Source organism: Cucurbita moschata, unplaced genomic scaffold (genome assembly GCF_002738365.1).
Source record: "Cucurbita moschata cultivar Rifu unplaced genomic scaffold, Cmos_1.0 Cmo_Scf00001, whole genome shotgun sequence".
NCBI lineage: Eukaryota > Viridiplantae > Streptophyta > Magnoliopsida > Cucurbitales > Cucurbitaceae > Cucurbita > Cucurbita moschata.
Genome location: NW_019268517.1, coordinates 1810142 through 1831602, shown reverse-complemented (window position 1 = coordinate 1831602; position 21461 = coordinate 1810142). Strand labels below are relative to the sequence as shown.

The window sequence follows — 21461 nt, the reverse complement described above, 5'->3', positions numbered from 1 at the left end:
TAAAAAAGTAATTCTTATATTTTCAATATTCAACCATTTAATTATAAAATTCCACAATAAAATTAAATGTTTGAGAATATACTTATAATTACTGTTAAAATTCACAAATAATTTTTGCAAATTTACTGAAAAGAAAATAAAAATATTATAAAAACTCAAATTATTTACACATAAAAGGGGTTTTTTTGGGACGGAAAAAATTAAAAAGATTTTAACTTTACTACCCTCAAAATTTATTTACATGTAAACAACTGCAAGGTGGGCAAAAATTAAAAAACAGCCCACTGTGAGTTCTCACAGATGAGACTCAGAGAATAGTGTAATAAATAGAATTGAAGCCTCCATTGAAAATCATACATACAAAACCAGGCTCCCGACGAGCGACGTCGAGATATTCTCCTCGACGAGCTTGAAAAATCGAACCAGAGAGCTGTCGTTGCTTGTTTGCTGCAGCATAACCAGCTACCCAGGAAGAGTTGAATGAGGAAGAATGTCATTTCAGGAGGAGACAATGGAGAATTCCTTTTGCTGTTTGGGCATTAAAAGAGCCAGTTGGAGCTTGCTTGACTGGCATAATTTAACTGGGTTCTTAAAAACCAAAACCCGGGCGACGTTGTTGGCTAATAACAAAACGTGTGCAATGCTGAACGATTCGCCCTTTTCGACTGCAAATTGCCATTCTCTCACTGATATGTCGAACCAATCTTTCTTTGTGGATCTGGTTGATTTCACTTCAATGTACTGTCTATTGTCGTCATCGTCATCTCCTATGATTATATCGAAGGGGAATCCAGTTTCCGAGTCCTCATTGACCCACTCAACTACTGTGTTGCTGAACTTTTCGGTGAAGTATTTGAAGGCGACTTGCTCGCCGAGTCTCCCAGTTGCCATTGCCTGAACTGGATTGGGGGTGCCAGTTCTAAGCTGATTTTTCCAGGAAAAGCCACTCGAATCGGGTTGAGAACCAATGGCCTCAGGATTCGCATCACCATGGTTGACAAGTTCTCCGACGTTATCACTACTGCCATAAACAATCGATGCTACCGACACAGCAGATGAATCGCCATCATAGGTCCAGTCTGTGTCAGTTGAAATCGGAGCCAAGTTCTCTGTTTGCTTCTCAATAACTTCATACATGTTTTCTATATATAGATTGCAGTTGGGCAGTGAGCTTGCTGGTTGTGTCTTGAAACCATTTTCACGAGCGTAACTAAAACCCGGAGCCGTTTTCCAATCAACAGGCGGCCAATTTCCTGCATTCTTTTTAGACTTCGAAGACGACCCATGGTCGTTCAGTAAGGTAGGGTTAAGACATGTTTGAGGTAAGTTGTGAGTCTCGACCAATGAAGTGACAGATGAAAGAGACCAAATAGGTTCCTCCTCAGGAAGTTTCGTCACCTTCTGACTATTCAGGATGAAAAACTCAGTTTGCTCTTTGGTAGAACCCGATTCGGCCATGGTCGTAATCATGTGAAGGAAGTTGGCCAAATGAAGCTCGGGAGTTCCACAGAATAGCAAACGAGAAAACTCCATAAACAACGAATGAGAATCCGAGTCATGGGTCGTGTATAAAATATTATCCTGCAAAAGCAAATATCATACAAATCAGGACATATATATATACTTGTGCAGATTCAACCATTCGCTTCCAAACGCGAGTATTCCAACGAGAAAACTCTTTTTTCCAGCTCAGGCTGACCAATTAAAGAGCAATTTGTTAATCTCCTTCCTCAATCTAGATCCTTCTCTTGTACTTTTGAATATCTTAATGCTATGTCCCTTGTTTCTAAGCATATATATGAATGTACACATTGATTTATTCGAGACAATCCCGAAACGGCACAAATTCATGCATTACAAGCCATGGTTCTATTGACAACTTTTTAATATCAAGTATGGAATTTAACTAAATTACCTGTAGAAGACAACTACATGGAACCTGTTCATCAGAAGCACGTCCAGAATTCTTTATAACATTCCTGAAAAACAGCTTTTCAACAACAATTACTTGCAGACAAAATCCAGATTGCTTGAGCTTCGCGTATCTCTCAGGGTGCACACTGTACATGTAACGCTGAGCAAAAGGAAGAGCCCAGTTCATTAATGAAGTTTTGAAGCTCGAGTCCCTCAGACCGTAATATTTTGCTTCACGGGTTACAATCTGCATTTAGTAATTCATGAGTAAAGTTTTCAATACTGCTTTTATTTCAGGTTTAAGCAAAATATATGTGGAGCCTATTTTCAAATTCGTTCCTCTAAACGTTTCAATAGTGCAACTTCTTGAATGTTATGGCTCAAAGTCATGACTCGTAAGTGAAAAAAGAAACAGCAAGTGTAACGACCCAGATTCACCGCTAGCAGATATTGTCCTCTTTAGGCTTTCCCTTTCGGGCTTCCCTCAAGGCTTTAAAACACGTCTGCTAGGGGAAGATTTTCACACCCTTATAAAGGATCTTTTGTTCTCCTCCCCTACCAATGTGGTAATCACAATAAGACAGTGACACACTTTGTAGGGCTGATGTATTAAACAGTAATGACAGTACGTGAATCGAGGTTTTTCAATCCTGCTTACAGAATCCCTTGAACAGGAACTTCCTAAAATATTTTAAATACATTAAGGTATAATATACGCACCATCAAATGCCTGTGTCCCTGCTGAAATTTGTAATGTTAACTATAAGAGCGGCTAAACATCCGCCTGTCCCTTTTCAAATATAAAAGGTATCATATTTCCAATGATTTTTTCTATTCGAAGTTTAGACAAAGGACATTTCTAAGATTGAAAGCTTTACTGAAACTTCTAAGAACTTCAAGGTCCAAACGGAGAACAAAGCAAATAATCAATGTTCAGAAACTTGTTCATTATTTTGGACGAGTAGCTAAAGTTGCAGTGGTTCAGTAAGGCTCTTATGCCAACTATTTCCACAAGACTCCACAAAGGTAAAATAAATAAGAGAGATGTACCTCAGAAAGAAGAGGAACCCCTAGAGCTTTCAAGAGCTGAGAGAAAGCCTCGGTTCTAACACTGTCGATCTCACCGAAGTATACGAAATCTATTTTGCCCATATTCTTACATTGCTGTCTTAATATCTTGTCATCACAACAGCATACAATGCTGGTGGAAGGATGAAGCGAAACCCATTTATCTTGTTCAGTTGGAAGGACCGTGAACTCCGAGCTTCCAATACATTCCTTCAGGTATGCCATATCTTCAGAACTCAGTAGTCCGGATTTTAATCCATCGGCCCATTTTAGAAAAACTTGGAATACCTATTACATGAAAGTAGCACTTCAGTTGCCATCACCTAAAATTATTTCTGAGAAAATAACAATATATTATTGTAAAGACTTACAAAATCACTAGCTTGAGAAGGCAAAGCAACAGCTGATAACTGTTTCAAAATCTGAAGATAACTGCATAGAGGAGGGTATTCAAATATTCCACATTCGTCAATAAAAAATCTCTTAAGCCCTGGATAAATATTGCATAAAGTCTTGATTATGGGACAATCAACCATATTTGTCGAGCTGAATTGAAGATATACATCCTTAATCTTGTCAATAGAGCCAATTGGATCGCACCAATATACTTCCTTAGGAGACAAGAATACACCAGACACCACATCCTCGTGCCCAGAGTCAGCCACAATAGGGACAAATATAAAAGGCCCTGAAAGGAATTCCTCCAAAATTTTCTGTTTTGATGCAGCCATCTCATTCCACAAGAATGTATAGAACGTGCACATTTGTGATATGCTGAGATATCAAAGAAGGCAATATAAATGGACAGTTTGGTTCAAGATCAAACAAATTCAAGCATATAATTGAAGGTATTTACAGAGAGAGGCTTGCATATCTGGCACAAAAATTAGTAGGCTGAAAAGGAAATATATTATGTTAACAATAATAGTGACTAAATGTCTGACTGTCCCTAAATATAAAGGAAACATATCGGGTTGATTGAAAGGTCCTTAAAGTTTATATCAGGACCAGCTTACAAGCATTTCATTGTTTCCACATAAAACACAGAATCTCAAGAAACACGAGATATCAACAATCGGTAAAGGTTTTAAGACTTAGCACAAGACCTGAGTTAATTGAATTAAAGAGATCATAATTTAAATTAAAAGACGTCAAGAAAATTTCTGCAATATACAGATTTTTTAGAGGAAAAAAAATCTTGAAAGAAAGCTTGGAAGGGAAGAAGCAGCCAGGGTGGCTTAAACTTTTATTTCTGAATATCTCTGGGGTTCTATGAAATGATTTCAAACTATTGTCCTTGCAAATTAATAATCTCTTTCAGCCGTTCGGCAAATTAATGCAAACTATTATAATGAGATAAGTACCTTGTCTTGAAAAGTTTCTCAGTTCTCCACACTTTTAGAATATCTAGAGCGTCATCAAGGGTAACTCTAGTCTTGAACCCAATATCATGCACCAACTTTGTACTTTTAACCTGTTGCAACAACAAGAAAACAAATCAACATCTAGAGGTCTATAACAATTACAAGCTTAAGGCCAACCCATTTCACTAATTAAGGAAACAATAGATATGATAAGGAACTTCATCAAGCATCAAAAGAACTGAGGAAATCGTCTGGCGATACTTCATTGCATGGGATATTAAACATGCTTAAAAAAATGTCCATGTAAATTCTGAAAAGAAGCACAATAATTAACTTGGAAGGTCACTCCAACAACGATTTGCTTCACCCTCTGTTTTTGACAGCTGTCAAATGTAGCATAGAACAAAAAAGAGTTGAAGCACTTAATTTATTTCTTTCAAAATGTTAAAACATGGAGAAGAGTGTATTTTCTTTCAAAATGTTAAAACATGGAAAAGAGTGTCAGGAAGCACCTCACATAAGTAATAGCCTCATAGGACATCATAAGAAAAAGAAGAAATTTTATTTGAAATGCAGTCATCAATATCAGGAGAAAACCCTAATCTTACAACTGACCTTTGGAACAGCATAAGGAGCAGAGGTTCCCAGGATTGAGCGCACTGCATCACAGTCATAGTACAAATCTTTAGGATAGTGAAGCTTGTTGTCCATACTTGATACTACCCATTGGGTATCACAGATGCTATTCATAAAAGCAGACTGAAACTGTTTGCTTGAACCACCAGATTTAGAAATACAGCAACCCATAACTTTATCACTCAAACGATCATCCCATAAAGTATCAAGAACCTCTAAAAGATATTTACAGCTCTGTCGGTTTCCATGCACTGATAACAGGGTTAACAAATCAATCAACTCTGGCGATTCCCAATCTTTAACCACTGAATCAGAAGATATTAGTTCTGGGTCCAACGTTCTATTCATCATAATAGTATGCGGCATGTTGGCAATGCTACTGTTAACTTCAACTACATGGACAAAATCAGTGATTCCTAGTTCTTGGAAAAAATTCCTCCATTTTGCGAGTCCAGAAGTGAGTGAATGGGTGACTGGGTGCTTCAAATAGGTGTTATCAACCTCATGCCAGTTCATTTCCACATTAATGATCTTATCTATATCAATGGGATTTCCATAATCTTTACTGAAATGGACTGGTACCTCAATAGGTCTTCTGTAGCCATGATTTGTTAAAATGAAAGCCTTGTTACGTAACTCTGAAACTATAAACCCGTTTTCGGTGTTACATTCAGGACAACTGGATAGTAGGTGAGTCATTGCAAAACAAACATACTCTGTCATTAAAATTCCATTATCATTTAGGTTTGACTCATTTGATATAGCTGGAATGACGTGTACTTTAATAATTTCATGGGCAGATAAACGTTGAACACCAATTCTATGAAGCATCCTGCTAATATTCCCCACTGAGGGCGCATCCATGTGTGAGTTATCAACAGAGAAAAGCGAAAGGAAGGCTGGACAAACTACACGAATCTTAGAATTCAAACTTGGAAAAGCTTCGAGTCCATACTTGCCATCAACTGTGCTAATTGAGGAATCAGAATGTAACCATATTGTCCCTTCAGCTACGGAGCTATAGGTACCATCCGAAAGAGGAATTAGTGGAACTTTCTGAAGAGACCTTAGAAGGTCGGCATTTCTTTCCAACTCAAACGCTGTTTGCCCAGAGGACTGTAGAAGCATGTTGTGAAGTACATTTAGGCAAGAGCCCAACCAAACCAGTCCCATTGATTTGAGGTTATCATGCTTCTGACACAGAGAGGACATAAACTGCACAAGAATTTTGGGTCCATACTCTTCAATACCCAATGCTCTTGCTACTGAGTCTGACAAGATTATATCCTTATCTAGGAATCCAAGCCCAAGATGTTCACGAAGCAAATGATTGGGAAGAAGATTCAGAGCTTGTTCATTCCAACCTCTCAAAACCTTGAATGGAGGAACCCATTCACTATCCTTTCCTTCCAAAAGTAAGCAGTTCGACATACGTAATTTAGAAATAATTAAGCGAGGAAGACTCGAAAAAAAACCATGTACTTCTCCAATGAGGGGAATATAGCTCATATAAGCTGTAATAGCTTTCCCTGGACAATTCTCAAAGCATGGAAGAGAACAAAAAAAATTCGCTGCAGTCACAAACAAACCAGGAAACTCCGACAATAGCCATTGATTCCAGGGACTATCACCATCCACCTCCTCTCGGGAAGAAGGTAGAACAAAATCACCTTGAATTATAAATTTCAACCCATACATTCTTAGAGGAAGAAATGCAAAAACTGGCTGTTGGGCTAGAAATGGAATGTAAGTGCCATTCTCTTCTTCCTGGAGTGTAAATGCAATTGAGATCTCAGTAGATTGAACATCATGACGAATAACATCAGCCTTCAACTTCTGTGATACTACAAGCCAAGTCATTTTTTCTTCCCCATGAGAAACCTTAATGATGCCATTTCCAACAATTTCTTTTCTCATTACAATAAGTGAATTGTCAAGCATGTTTCTGATCTTAATACACTGGAGACGGTGAAGAAAGAGTAACAAGGACGGATGGAGGTCTGCAAACATATTTACTATATTATTGATCAAAGTTCCTCCTCCAGATAATTTTGAACTGAAAGGAAGCACAATACAAGTCTTCCAAATATTTGTATCCTGCAAATCGGAGGCACTGGAAGCCAACCTACCGTACAAGCCAACATTGCAAGGAGAAATGATAGTTGGCAAGACAAAACCAATCTGCCCCTCACTTATATCAAACTTAACATGAAACCCGTTGGAATGAATCTCAGGAGCATCTGTGACCTGCAGAAAGAGCACCAGAACTCATCAGTCATCAAAAGGAAAGAAAAAAAGAAAGAGCGAAGGAATAAAGAGGTTTAAATGCTGAAATAAACTCGGTTTCTTTTGCATTCAGATGCACACTTGCATGAAATTTGTTTGCGCGTAACATATAGCCACTTCATTGATATTCTATAACATACTGACAAAATTTTCAATGATATGCATAACAGGCATAACAAAGGTACTGCTAAATCATCTTCAAAGATTACAGTCAATTTACATTTTTATCAGCAGCCTGCTATGGAAGGATTTAAACATCTAACAATGTTGTTTAAAATAATCATGCCCTTTAGCCTTTTAATCAATGTAACCAACAAGAGCATCTATAAATTGCATTCCTAAGATTTATACAGCTTTCGCTCCTTTTGTAGTTAGTAACATCATTTATTTTCCTTTCTTTACTTCTTACTTAATCAAACAGACTACTAAATTACAGTTAAACACGAGAAATAATAAATCTTTTTCGAGCCTTATGGTGTCGGTGCATTTGTCTTTACTTAGCCTTGAAGCATCTGAAATTTTAACGATTGAGAACAATTAATTCCATGATATAGAATCAAAAAATGGGGAAAAGCACACATACACCCTTATAAATGATCAATATTTTATCTTATCTCTTTTCTTAAAGAGGAGATAAAATATTTCATTGATGAATGAAATTACAAAAGATGGAGAAAAAAACCTCAGCCCAACAAAGGAGGATTAAAGAAAGGCTTGAGACGGAAATATTGTAGTATATAATTAAGAGAAAGGTAACATAGTGTTACCCTAAACATACCCGAAAAACTGATTTGAAGCCAATGCCTTTCTTTCCTATATATCCAGCGTTAGATCCTTTCTTTGTGGAATTCCCAACATCACAGAGGGCTCTGATATTCTTAGCAGAAAAGCCCTCCTCGTTGTTCAAAACAACAATACCTGACTCCTCGAAAATGAATGCTAGAGTGGGTTCCACACTTTGTGGATAGATATTATCGTCAGCATTTTGAACCTAAAATAACATCAGGAGTTTGATTAGATGAATGCAATAAATCGTGTTCATCAAATGGATATTTTCAACTCCATGTAATTAAATCAAATTTGGTGGATGAAATGGAAGACTCAACCTTCAACACAATTAAAATGCTATGTGCATGGCAGGATCTTATACACCAAGAATATTCATAACATTAATGATCCAGGATCTAGTTCCTTTCTTAACTCCCTTTGATGATATTTATTTTAATGTAATTTTAATCGTTAGCAATTCTACATATGAACACTCACAACATTTGAGAATGCTGCTTTTCACAATAAGAGATAACCAACTATATGTTTCATGTCAGAAAACAAATCTTTATGGTTTTTAAAAGTACTCTTTCTTGGCTATGTAACTTGTCACAGGCCATCCACGTTGATTCTTTAAAGGTTCAAGCCATTAAGCATTGGCTGATACCTAAAACAGTACAGGAGGTACAACACCTCCTCGGTTCCTCTACACATGTAGAAATTTTATTTTTAAAACAATAGCTCAAATATACCCACCCCTAGACCACTTGTCCATAGAAAGGTAAACTTGTTTGGGAAGAACCGAAGTTCTCCAGTGAGAAATTAAGTTTATCAAGAGAAGAGGAGCACTTTGTGCAGGAACAATATGCACAATACGTAGCCCACTATTTTATGTGAAGAATCGTAATTCTTTCTTCTTCTTTTTTTCTTTCCATCATATCTGTGTTATACTACAATATTGAATAATAAATTTCTTATATATATATATATATATATATATAATAAAATTAAAAAAGAGGTCAGAAGTAATATATTGCATGAGGAGATAAACCTAACAAGAAAGACAATAGCCTTGCTCACCAGCTCGAGAAGAAAATGTGAATCCTGAGAATACAGCTCCTGCGAAAGACAATGAAGAGCTCTTCCTAAGCGAGCATGCTGCTTCCTCAACATACCAGTCTCAGAATTGGGAAGATCAAGATCAAGACCAAACTCATCACGCCTGATGGATAGGATGATCTGAGCTGCATCCTTATCTCCATTAGGTTCAGAAGCAGGTGACATACAACTGATGCCATTTGCATCATCAAAAGTTTTTGTAGTACAGTTCGTGCTAGGAACGTTCATCTTTTCATTACACGTATTCTCTTCAATAGAGAGAGAGACGTGTTGTTCTGAAGCAGAAGGCTTGGTAAAAACACCGCCTATGTGTAAGTTTTTGTTTATCTCAGACCTATCATGCAAGAATGCAGATTCATCAGCGAACAGATCTGAAGAAGCACTAGAGGAAATTGTGTGATAGTCCTGAATCCACTCCAGGACACCAAGAGAAAGGCCTATCTCATGAAGCATAAGACGCTGCTCTGGTTTATGACACTCGTGTAAAATAGATGATGCAGCATCTTTAATGACAAAACTCATGCCAGAGAGCATTATATCTGCAGCCAAGTAACGAAACTCTGCCGGTAGATAACCAAGACAAGCAACAAAAAACCTAGACAACAAGGGAATTGCTTTGTTCCTCATAGAAATCTTCTTCTTCAATTCAAAACTCAAATTACCAGAAGCTACTGGCTCAATGTTCTGATGACAGAACACCTTTTCATGTCCCCGAGCCCAATTGTCAAACATTTCTATGTTTTCAACAGAGTTCTTGATAATAACTTCAAAAGCACGGGTGGCATGGTGTTTAAGAAGGGATAAAGGGACATGTTTTTCTCCCCCAAGTAGAACAAAAATAGATAAAAGCTTCAGCGCAGTATGAAATGGGGATCCTTGCAGTGCAGCTTCCAAGAATGAATCGGCAGTAGCTGTATGGTCTATCCGTACAACTTTCCCTTCTTTGGTAACCAAACACAAAAAGTTTTCTGTATTAACTTCATTCTGCAACCAGGGTACAAGAGGACCAAGAGCTGGAGCAAATATGATATCCCAATGGGACCATAAGTTCAAATCCAATAACATTGGTGCTCTGACCAAGACTTTGATAGCATCCTCTGATGTCACAGATTCAACTGTCCTCACTCCCTGTCCAAATTCAGCAATAACTGAAGTGACACCCAATAAATCATTCTCCAATGTTGCCGAAGAATCTCTTGAACCACATCTTCCTAATAATGTAACAGAAAATGTGACACACTTTGAAACAACACTGTTCTTTTGCTCCGCTACAAGCTCCATAAAATCATCCATAGACCCATTTTCGGTCAGTTTGAAACTGATCGAGGGAAACTGCTGCGTAAGAAGGGTACAAATCATCTGCTTACTTACAAGTTCATTCTCGGATAAGCTGTTACAAGCTTGTGATACTAAATTCACTAACTGACGTTGCAACATGCAAGCCTCCAAAGGGGATCTTTCAGAAATCTCAGGCATAAGAAACTTGCGTAGCTCAGGAAGCATAGAGACGTGCTCCTGTAAGAGAGTGAAAAAGTCCCCATGACCAAGAGACTTAAAATCCTTGGCAGAAAATTGCTCCACAAGCCAGAACTCACAGCTGCAGAGCTGTTTCAACATGTGAATTCTATTTTCCAGGAGAAACCGCCCATTGCTGTGGATCTCCTGCTCAAACTTGATATGCTGACCAACTTTGTTGAGGATATCTTCTACACTGATGCCTTAAAATTAAGAAAAATAAAAACAAAGGATTATAATCAAGTTATATCAATTTCATTACAGTATTATTTTCAAGATTGTAGGAGTAAAAAATTGATACAAACACAACATAGTTCTGACGTGTAATGCATGTACCATATAAAGCAAAATTCTAAGATCATACAATTCAACTGAAAATTTTCAAGTATTGCTATTTAATATCACAAACAGTTCTCCTGATCTCCCATGATAATTTGATTGCAATTAGTCCCAAATAATGTCTGGCCCTCAAACTTTTTCAAAATTTAGCAGACAGTGAAGAAAAACAAAAAAAAAAAGATACAACTCGGCGTATTTCCCGTTACTAAAAGGTAACAGCTCAAAGGATGGCACTTCATTATTGGAAAGTTTGGGCTGACCCTTTGTCTTCCAAATAAAGTGACTGATTGGCTTCTTGAAGCCCCAAATACTTGGCACTTTAGATAGAAATCAAAGATTTTGTGAAACCATTCTACTATAGCTCTTTTTTACACATTTTTAAGGAAAGGAATATTAGGACTTCTGATGATATAAGTCCCTCTTTTGATTCTTTTCATAATTATGTACAAAATACAGCTTCTTAGTGGTGTTCCTTATTTTCAAAATTCTTTTATAACTATGGCCTTTTAATGGTTCTTAAAAATAGGAAGACTCTCATCAAGCAGTGCTTGGGAAAGGGTTCCCTCTATCCTGATCCTCGTGCTGTCCCTTTGTTTTTCTCTTCTCCACAACAAAAAAAAAGAAAAAAAAAAGTCCGGAAGCAGTATCAAGTCCAGGGAAGCAGTATCAAGTTCTGAAATGCATGTGAGTTTATCTATGTTTGCGTTGCTTTATGAAGAACAGACGCAGTATAGCATCCATCTGAAATACTAAGTTATGTGTCAAGAATGAAGATAAGTCCGGAAAACAAACGCCACTTACCATGAATAGACTTTGGAACATGCTTAATAAGAGCACCCTCTGCACTTGGACCTACGTCTATGCTCTCATGTACGGGTTGTTTCTCAACATGTGTATTAGATAATTCATGTAGATTGATTGTTTGTAGAGAATCATAAATGCTATCCCACATCCCATTCTTAATAGATGAAACCTGCAATAATGACAACAATGAGAAATAAGTGGCTTAGAATACTTAATCAAAAGAAAGCAAAGCATATTTCCTTACATCAGGAGTCATACACTGCAATTATCAGAACTTAAAATTTAATAATATGGATGAGAATGATGCACGGTTGTAGATTAGGATGCACTGATGATGCTTATATTATATAGGAAATGCATATGCAGCTAATGCCAATGCCCTCTAGTTACCAGTTTGAGAATAATTCACAAATTTTTAACACAAGGGAACTCATGGTTGATACACCCAAAAATTATATGTTTGGTTTTCTACAGTTATCTACATATTCATCAATTATTAAAGAAATGGCATCAAACAAAATCTTCTCTTTTAGAACAAGTTAAAGATTAGGAATTATTTGCAGATATGTAATAAAGCATGGTTTATCAAAACCAATGTTGAGGAGCGAACAAGCTGATCTTGACACTTACGGATATCAAAAAAAATAATAATTAAAAAAAATAAATCAGAACTAATGTTGCCAACCTCTGGAATACCATGGGTTAAAGTCAAATGTTCTAAATATGGTATAAGTTTAGTTGAAAAAAATCAGAGTTAAAAATAGATTAATTTTCAATGCTCCTTGTTTGCACTCAGTAGACTCTTTCCTACCTCAACCTTCAGGGAGGTGTGCTTTGAAGAACGAGGGAAAACCTCCTTAAATCACATTTCAGTATATTTTCCAATGCACTACATACTATGAAAGATTGCAAAGAAAAGCTCACAACTGAGCGATCTCCCCTTCTATGTGATGTCTTCGCTTAACAAATGAAGAAACTCTAGACCATATCTTCTTTCATTGCTCATTTGCTACTAAAGTGTGGTCGGCCATCTTCAAGGAGTTTGGGGCTGCCTATTGTTCGCCAAAAAAGGTTGATGCTTGGCTTCTGAAAATGCTTAATGGCTAGTGCTTTTATAAAAGGAAGATAGTGTGGTGGTGTGCTATAAGAGTTCTTCAGTGGAACGGAACCTTTAGAGAGAAAGAAACCAAAGGACCTTCAAAAATAAGTTTTCATCTTTTGATTCTTCCTTCATTGCTTATTCTCTACTAAAGGGCGGTCGATCATCCTACAAGGAGTATGTGGCTTCCTATTGTTTGCCAAGAAAGGTTAGTGATTGGCTTGTGGAAGTGCTTGATAATGTTTTTTAAAGGGACGATACGGTGTGCCATTAGAGCACTTCTGTGGAACTGAACCTTTAGAGAGAATGAAACCAAAGGACGTTTGAGGATAAGTTTTCATGTTTTGATTCTATCAGTATATACGTGCAGCATAGTGTCTCTTGATGGTGCATAATTCACACAAAACTCCTTCGTAACTACAACTTTCAAATAGTTATTAATAACTGGAAGGTCTTCCTTCAGTTGTTCTTTGGCGAGGGTTATCTCTACCCTTTGCCATTAGGTTGTTCGGGTTTTGTGCAAACAGACTTCTTCGTCTCAGAGAGAGATGGGAAAAAAGAGTTAGTGGGGACATCTCCATCCACATCATTTATTTATTTTTCAATGTTTTAGTTGTTAAGAGTTTTTAAAAGAAAAAAGGAAGAAAAAAATACACATCGTATGCTTATACAGATCACTCAAAGCATCTGCAACATGCCAAAAAAGCTGAAAATCATTATTCCTTAAAGTTACAACGGTAGCAAACTAGAAGAGATTTCATATCCTCCAATAAAAAGAAGACAAAACGGTAATTAGCAAAACTCTCTAATGTCAAAGTTAAAACCAACCATCTCAATTAAAACCAAAATCATGTTGATGTGAGACCAAATATGAGAGAATAATTACTTTCATTCTGTACACTTCAGCTAAATATAAATAAGCATAAACGGGAGCCCTAAACTAAAATAGCAATAAAGGACAAGGGAGTAGTAACTTATATATATACATAAAAAAAAAAAAACAATATCAAAACAGTAAAATCCACTTACTGCAACATTCAGTAATCCAATGAATGGGTAAGATGATAACATCGATCTCACTCTTATTCTTGATCGGAATTTTATGCCATAATGGTGAAGCATTCGTTTGAGTACCTACAATACAGAATCAATTTAGTGACTTCCGAAATATTATAAAATGAATTTTAAAACAAAAATAAAATAAAATAAAATAAAAAAAGGAGCAGAGAAATGCATCCCTGAAAGAAACAAAGAAGAACATTACATAAACTATTTCCAAAAAAAAATTATTTATAGGAAACAAAAATAGTTAAATTGTGGAATGATAAGTAAATAAAATTAACTGCACCTGGAATATATAGGAAGCAAAGTTCAGAATTAAATTTCATATCTAAGAAATAGAAACACAGAAAAGTAAAAAAAATATGACAACGTGAAACTTAGTTTTGTTTGGAGGTTAATTTTCCAAAAACTAATTGATCTAATCAGCTAATCAATAGTAAAAGCTAAATTAACATAAAGTTGTTAGCATTTTTGTGTTACGTGCAGAAAATCATATTAACATAAGAAGAGATGGCTAGTATAAATAAGTTTAATGCAGATAGGAAAAAAAATTAGCACTGGAAATTGATGAAGTAAAAGCAGTAGCACACCTCATCGACAGTCATATCCCTACATCCATCCTTCCACGTTGTGATGAACATCCTCATAGAATTATATGTAATTTTATATTCAGCTTCATCACCACTACCTTCATCGGAATTATATAAACTATCTTTGTCAGGGATGCTGGCTTCTACCTTAACTTTTTTACTTGATGTTGAGGATCCAAAAATAGTGTGCCTTTGATCTCTGGATTTTCTTTTCCTTTTGGATGTACCACTATTCATAATGTGCTTTTGGCCACCAATAGGAGTGGCATGGCCAATTACTTCGCCTTTCAACCCAAGCCGTGTCATCTCTTCAGTTGCAGATGGGTAAGGGCAGCTACTTGCACGATCTGAACTTCTACTGTTTTGCAGTGAAGGTTTTAGATCAGAGCTTGAATCATGGCCATTCTTTTTATTTTCGCATGTGTTAACATCACTGTCTTCATCTTCTGAGCTTGAAGAAGCAAATCTAACATGCTTGCCACAAAAGTCCTTCTGAACAGAGGAGAATGATTCAACTCGCTGAGCTATGGCACTAAAACGCTCATCTAGCTGTTGCTTCTGCATTTTAAAAAGAGGACGCTTCCGGCGTTTCTCATCTGACTTTGTTAGATACTTGCTGAGAATATCATCTTCTGATCTCCTAGCTTTTCGAATAACAGAAATATGCATCCTACAAAAAACTAGTTCTTCTCATTCATATAGCCAAGAGCAAGTTCATAACATCAAACATACAAAGTAGCCTACATCATATTAAACATTTATAACTGTAAATTCATGAACAATGAACGTAAATATTATCATTCTTCTAGTGATGCAATTTCTGAGGGGTAAAAAAACACGTACCCCAAGTTTTGAACACGTATACCCAGCATTTCTCTCTTTTTTATTGATCGCTTCCTGGAAATGAAGTCCAAAAAGTCTTCGACCGTAATATCTTTATTTCTACAAGCATCCACATCCATAAACTTGGAAAGAAGAGTAACAATCTCCTCGCTCTTTATATTAAATACTTCAGTTACCTCAGAATTCACTGAGAAATAATGCAAAACAAGAGGGTGACGCAGAAAAGGGCCCAGCCTCAACTCTTCAAATTGGTTAACTCCCTCATTCTTGCATATAGCCTTCTCCAATTCGTACAACGTAGTAATTCTTCTCACCCCCACAAAGCAGTGAATAAACGAATTGATCTAAACCAAGACAGACAATATCAATAACTTTGATGGAGTTAATATACTTTTGACCAGAAATCTTGACAACCCTATCCATGTTTGGAGGAAAAATGATTTGGTTTTCATTATCTCTATACTATTACTATTACAGACCGACAAAACTGAACAAGCCAACTGACCCTTCTGAACCATAGTATCTGGTTCACATGTGATAATTTGGTTCTAGAGATAGTGGGAGAAGAACGTGGTTATCAAATCTTCTCCCAAATGACGATCTATAGAACTTATTCCAGAGATTTTGAGGGTAGAAAATAAAGGAAAACAAATCAATGAAACAGTTCAACCAACTATCTACCGATTGAAGAATAATTTTTATGGCAAATTTAAACTTTATCTTGCTATGGAAGCTGTTTTTTCTTTCTTTTATAATTCATAATTTTAAAAACCTACAAAGCATTACACCGAGACTTATGGATTTAAGCTTTTAATATGTCACAGCCTACAATTTTCGAGCGACCAAAGATATAACATCACTAGTTATCATTGATTGTGAATGATTATTGCCCATGAACTGCAAAGCAGAAGAAGCCAAACAATGAGCGGAAAATACTGTTCATTTTTCAAATACATAGTGGACATCAAACGAACCATCTCGGCTGGAAGATGATGCGCGTTTTAAGAAAGCAAAATAGTTTTCAAGCACGACTCGACTCTCAACAAGGAAAAACTTTGTTATGGCAACCCTGCAATAGCCTGAAATAGAAATTTGATATCTTTCACCTTTCATTAGACTCAATTTCAACAAATCAGAGACAGAGAAGGGAAAAGAAACGCAGAAGCACTTTTCGAAGGATAGTCTCCTCCACCATGACCCCCACCCCCACCCCCACCCCAGCCGCCGGCGTTGGGCCCTACCAGTATGAGTTTCCTTCTAGATATAGGCCTAGTAGGCAAATGCTTATTATTTCAGTCCACTCAAGATCCCAGAGAACCCATGCTTAAAATATACACTATTCCCAAATAATAATCAGATAATCAAACAAAGGAGAGAGGGGGATTGAAGTTTAAGACGTATTTTCTCGCGTTACCTTTCCTTCCATCGCAATGAGGCGGTGAAGAGCGTCGATTTCCTGCATACGAACCCCTAAAGAATCCCATGAATCAACCTGGAGAATTGAAAGCGCTGATTGCGAGACCTTCCACGCTGAGATGCTTTCCTTAGCCACAAGAAGATCGCTGTGTGCTTCGGCCACAGCGTTGTTGATCCTCGTGACGCCTTCTTCTGGCATCGTAGTCTTACCATGCGCCTGGGAACTCGTATTGGGAGGTTGTGGAGAATGGAAACCTGCATGAGCTGACTGTGGAAAGTGGAAACCTGGATTGGGGGCTTGTGAAAACTGAAAACCGTGATTTTGTGTCGGCAAGTTCGAGTTCTGCATAGGGAAGTTGACGTTCTGATGACCAGGAATAAACCCGCCGGAAGATTGGAGAATATGATTAAGGGCTTCAAGCTGGACATTGGGATTAAAAAAAGGCGCTGCAGGAAACTGCGCTTGTGGCTGTGGCTGCGGCCACGGTTGCTGCTGCTGCTGCTGCGGCTGGGACTGCCGTCGACCGGCGCCGGAAGGAGCGAAACGGGATGGTCTTCCGTACATCGCTCTCAACTCCGATTAGCTAAGTTAGAAATTTACTGTTTTTACATTCAATACTGATGTTTCAGGCCTGCAGCTGATTCGGCGGCCGCTATATAATCGTCCCTTTCGCCGGAATTTGGAGGCGCGAAATAAAGGACCGTAGGGTTTAGGGTTTTGTGTTTGGCGGGAGGAAGATAGCTGGATTTATAAATTGCCTTCCATTACTCAAAAATAATAATTAAAAAAAAGACTCCAACCTGCCGGATTCGAACCAGCGACCTAAGGATAACTGAGAAACCTCACTACAGTCCTCCGTTCTACCAACTGAGCTAAGGTCGGTTTGCGAATGTTTCGAAACTTAAAAGTTAATTAATTAAGATAAATAAATAAAACTAAGGGTTGGTAAACAAAATAATTGAAAAAGAAATCCGACCTGCCGGATTCGAACCAGCGACCTAAGGATAACTGAGAGACCTCACTACAGTCCTCCGCTCTACCAACTGAGCTAAGGTCGGTTTGTAAATATTCCGTGACTTCAATTTAATTAATCTAAATAAATAGAATTAAATAAAATTAAGGAGGATATGGTAAAATAAATAATTGAAATAGAAATCCGACCTGCCGGATTCGAACCAGCGACCTAAGGATATCTGAGAAACCTCACTACAGTCCTCCGCTCTACCAACTGAGCTAAGGTCGGTTTGTGAAAATTTTGTGACTTTAAATTTAATTATCTTATCATAAAATGTGTTTTTTTTTTTTTTTTAAAGGATGTATGCTATATATTTGTACGTCTAATAATAATAATAAAACTGCGTGTCAAATTAAAGGAAAAAAAACTTCCATACGATAAATGTGACATGATTGAAGAAATATTTTCAATAAATTTTTTTAATTTTCTAAGTCAATTATTCATGTGATTTATTAGTATGATTAATTAATAATATATTGACGTAAATGTATTAACATGTTTCTTAAACAAAATTTTATGTATTCATCCATCATTTATGTAATTGACGTGTGATATTATTTCATCTGTCATTAAAATTGTACACGATAATTAGTTCAATGAACTCGTTGTATTTTATGTAAATATTGTTGTTATTAGTAATTTTGATTCAAAGGGGTTCGTCCAAAATTAACATTGTTTTTTTTGTAAGTTTTTTTATTTATTTTCAATTTAAGAATATATTTTTTTTAGATATTTATTAATAGCTATTTTAATTTTTTTTAAAAAAGAAACCATAAACCTTATAATTTATCTAAATATATATACAGAATGAGTGGATGGTGAGATAAGTATGAAAATCTCTTACCAGTAGATGCGTTTTAAAATCGTGAAGCTAACGGCGATACATAGTGGGCAAAAATCGACAATATCTACTATTGGTGAGTTTGGGCTTATAACTGGTATCAGAGTTGGACAATGGGCGGTGTGTCAAGGACGCTAGCCCCCAAGAAAGGTGGACAGTGAGATCTCACATTGGTTATAAAGAGAATAAACCATTCCTTATGAGGGTGTGGAAACCTCTTCCTAGTATATACGTTTTAAACCCATGAGGGTGACGACGATACGTATCAAGCTAAAGTAGATAATATTTACTAGCTCCGACTTTGATGAATAATACCTTCTCACTTACAAAAATAAAATATAATAAAAAAAAATAATAATAATAGATAAAAAAAAATAATCACCTCGATGATATTTTGTTTAAAAAATACTATTTTAACTTTAAAAATGGGTTATAAATATATCTATATATATATATATAGATATATTTATTTATTAATTAATTTAGAATTTATTAATGTAGCCATGAATTAAGAGAGAAAAAAAAGATCCAGAAATGGAAACTAAAACGACACATCTCTTAATCGCCTGTGCTTCGCAGCCAATTCCCCGCGAATCTGCGCGTCGGTAGATAGAAATCCAAGAAATTGATTCAGTTTCTTCCAGTTCTTCCAGATTATCAGTCCTTGAACTTGCCAACTGCCTGGTCTTTGACGAATTGGCGATCGCAATCGGAGGAGAAACTCCAACTTAATCATGAGAAGGTTGTTCGCAGATAATCGGTTTCTCATACATTTGTATCATTTACGGCTGTGATGTTTCCTCATCGTCTTAGTGTTTGATTTACCATCTCCTTCACTGCAGATCGGGGCACCATTTACATCGGGCCAATTCGAAGCAAGGTGCAGGGGGCTTGAAGGGCTTGATGGGAAGGTTATCAATCGCTGTGATTGTTCTCTTGATCTGCACAGTTTCTCTGTATATTTCGTCGACGAGCAAAGCTGGCTTCGGATCCGCCTCTCGCTCTGAGGTTAGTTGAGGCTGAGCTTATTGCGTGTGATTATTTACTGTTAATGCATGCTGTTGCGAAAATGTTGAAGTAGAGCTCTAGACTTGTAGTATCATAGTTCGTTCTTTGAAATCAATTACGTTAATTCCTCTTCCACCTCTGACACATTGGAAATAGTATGTGAACCCATTATGTTATTGCTAGAATTTCGTTCTTGCTAACGTGATAATCCGATTTCGTTTTCCTGAAACGATGTCAAAGTCTGTGTTACTCTATGACTGTCTGTTGAAATGTTTTTGTTAGCAATGAAATCCCGATCACATTGTTATCTTAGAATGGTGTGTAACCGTAGGTACCTTACATAGAAAAAATGGTCTGATGCTCTTTTAAAATGAGCGTTGAGAACTTCTTCGGGTAATCTTATCATTCGAAGCATTAATTTGGCAAAAAGAAAGCTACTTCGCATGAGCTAGTTTCTGGACTCATGGAGGAGGTGGTTGGTAAAGCTATTGGTAATGTATGAATATTTAAACGCGACTGTTGTTTGACATTTTGTTCTATTCTTGTTTGGTCAGATCAAGGCTGAAGAACTATGGAGTCCTGCTAAATCTGGTGGTTGGAGACCTTCCTCAGCTCCGCGATCCGACTGGCCACGTACTTCTTCGCTGCCTTTAAAGATCATTGTGTCATGCAACAAGATTATAATTCGTGTTTTTACCTTATGTTCAGATATCATGGTTTTGTTGTCTTATATAACTATAAATTTTAAAACTCAAACACACTATGACAGCTCCACTAAAGGAAAGCAATGGTTACTTGAAGGTTCGCTGTAACGGGGGCCTGAATCAACAACGCAGTGCTGTTAGTATTTCGTACATCTCTTGAACGCTAGTTTCTTTCATGCACTTTCAGTTCTTTTGTTTTGAGTAAGGTAGATGTTCAATTTGAGTGGAAAAACACGTTACTTTTGTTTGCTTTCCACTTGCACTACCTGGTTGGATGGTTAGAGCAGACTAATTATCACAAAAAGTTTAAAGATGTGCTTATAGACTCGCAAATGATGGATCATTTTAAATTATTAGTAAGCACTATTGTGACTTCCATTGGGGTTTTCTGACCTAGTTCGGTGGTGTCTTCACGTTGTTTGTGATTATTATTAACTGGAGTCTCACACCTTTCTCTCGTTTATCTACACAAGAGTTGGTTTCTTATCATAAAATATTATTTTGGATGTTTTAGATTTGTAATGCTGTTCTTGCTGCTCGGATTATGAATGCAACACTTGTATTACCTGAGTTAGATGCGAACTCCTTTTGGCATGAGAAGAGGTATTTCAAATTTTAAATATCTATCTCGTTATTCTACCTGTTCTAGTCACCATGCATGTATATTTTATGTTATATTTGCCTACTTTTATTGTTCTTGTTGAGGCCATGAAACCGTGAAGTGAGAGGATCTTTTCCATTTTTCTTCTAAAATTTATTTTGCGACATGGTGATGGTGAAATGTGGAAAATGATAAAGTGATACATATAAATATAGAAAATGAAAGTAGGATCTTGGTTTTGAAGCCAAGTTAAGCCCCCCTTCTCTTCTGGAATTTTGTGGAGGATTCTTATGATGTGGCTTTTACTTCAAGATTTTGAGGTTAGATCATCTCTCTTATATAATGGCTTCTTTTTTTTCTCAGCTCATTGAAACCTTAGTGCACATTTTATCAAGACTTATGCAGGTCATTGAACTTAGTCATTATTTTTAAATCACCTCTAAGTTTTTTTTTTTTTTTTTTTTTTTT

The 21461-nt window shown here is 36.7% G+C and overlaps 2 protein-coding genes and 3 non-coding genes across 7 annotated transcripts in view; 1 reads left to right on the top strand and 4 right to left on the bottom strand.

Moving 5' to 3' along the window:
- Positions 1-200: 200 nt before the first annotated feature.
- On the bottom strand, positions 201-17551 carry LOC111446266. Of its 2 annotated transcripts, XM_023085008.1 has the most exons (14): positions 17109-17551; positions 16822-17078; positions 15408-15751; positions 14565-15234; positions 13942-14046; positions 11811-11982; positions 9117-10873; positions 8047-8259; positions 4962-7229; positions 4347-4456; positions 3354-3756; positions 2965-3270; positions 1916-2161; positions 201-1581 (listed from the first exon to the last, which is right to left on the bottom strand). In XM_023085008.1, the coding sequence occupies exons 1-14, from the start codon at positions 17386-17388 to the stop codon at positions 499-501; spliced, it is 8214 nt and encodes a 2737-aa protein (XP_022940776.1). In that variant the 5' UTR covers positions 17389-17551; the 3' UTR covers positions 201-498. The 2 variants fall into 2 exon arrangements, with proteins under 2 accessions (XP_022940776.1, XP_022940768.1); XM_023085000.1 differs by having other exon boundaries at positions 16822-17551.
- A 67-nt stretch (positions 17552-17618) lies between these two features.
- TRNAY-GUA lies at positions 17619-17706 on the bottom strand. Its single transcript is given in 2 exon segments — positions 17619-17654; positions 17670-17706. It is a non-coding gene; the product is annotated as a tRNA-Tyr (tRNA).
- Positions 17707-17794: 88 nt separating this feature from the next.
- Positions 17795-17882, bottom strand: TRNAY-GUA. The gene is given in 2 exon segments: positions 17795-17830; positions 17846-17882. It is a non-coding gene; the product is annotated as a tRNA-Tyr (tRNA).
- A 97-nt stretch (positions 17883-17979) lies between these two features.
- TRNAY-GUA lies at positions 17980-18067 on the bottom strand. The gene is given in 2 exon segments: positions 17980-18015; positions 18031-18067. It is a non-coding gene; the product is annotated as a tRNA-Tyr (tRNA).
- Positions 18068-19194: 1127 nt separating this feature from the next.
- Positions 19195-21461, top strand: part of LOC111442636 (O-fucosyltransferase 1-like) — a 5200-nt gene continuing 2933 nt past the window's right edge. For both annotated transcript variants that reach the window (XM_023080089.1, XM_023080097.1), the window contains exons 1-5: positions 19195-19422; positions 19523-19688; positions 20243-20321; positions 20458-20528; positions 20907-20995. In XM_023080089.1, coding sequence (XP_022935857.1) covers positions 19415-19422; positions 19523-19688; positions 20243-20321; positions 20458-20528; positions 20907-20995 — 413 coding nt within the window. In that variant the 5' untranslated portion in view covers positions 19195-19414. The remainder of the gene's footprint in view (positions 19423-19522; positions 19689-20242; positions 20322-20457; positions 20529-20906; positions 20996-21461) is intronic.

What these genes read in the sequence shown, in the direction of transcription:
- LOC111446266 (XM_023085000.1), bottom strand. Translation starts at nt 17,388, where the DNA reads ATGTACGGAAGACCATCCCGTTTCGCTCCTTCCGGCGCCGGTCGACGG. An exon ending in CACATTTTCTTCTCGAGCTG is followed by an intron (nt 8,260 to 9,116) that starts GTGAGCAAGGCT and finishes ATGTTATTTTAG; the next exon opens with GTTCAAAATGCTGACGATAA. An exon ending in CTCCTTATGCTGTTCCAAAG is followed by an intron (nt 4,457 to 4,961) that starts GTCAGTTGTAAG and finishes TTGTTGCAACAG; the next exon opens with GTTAAAAGTACAAAGTTGGT.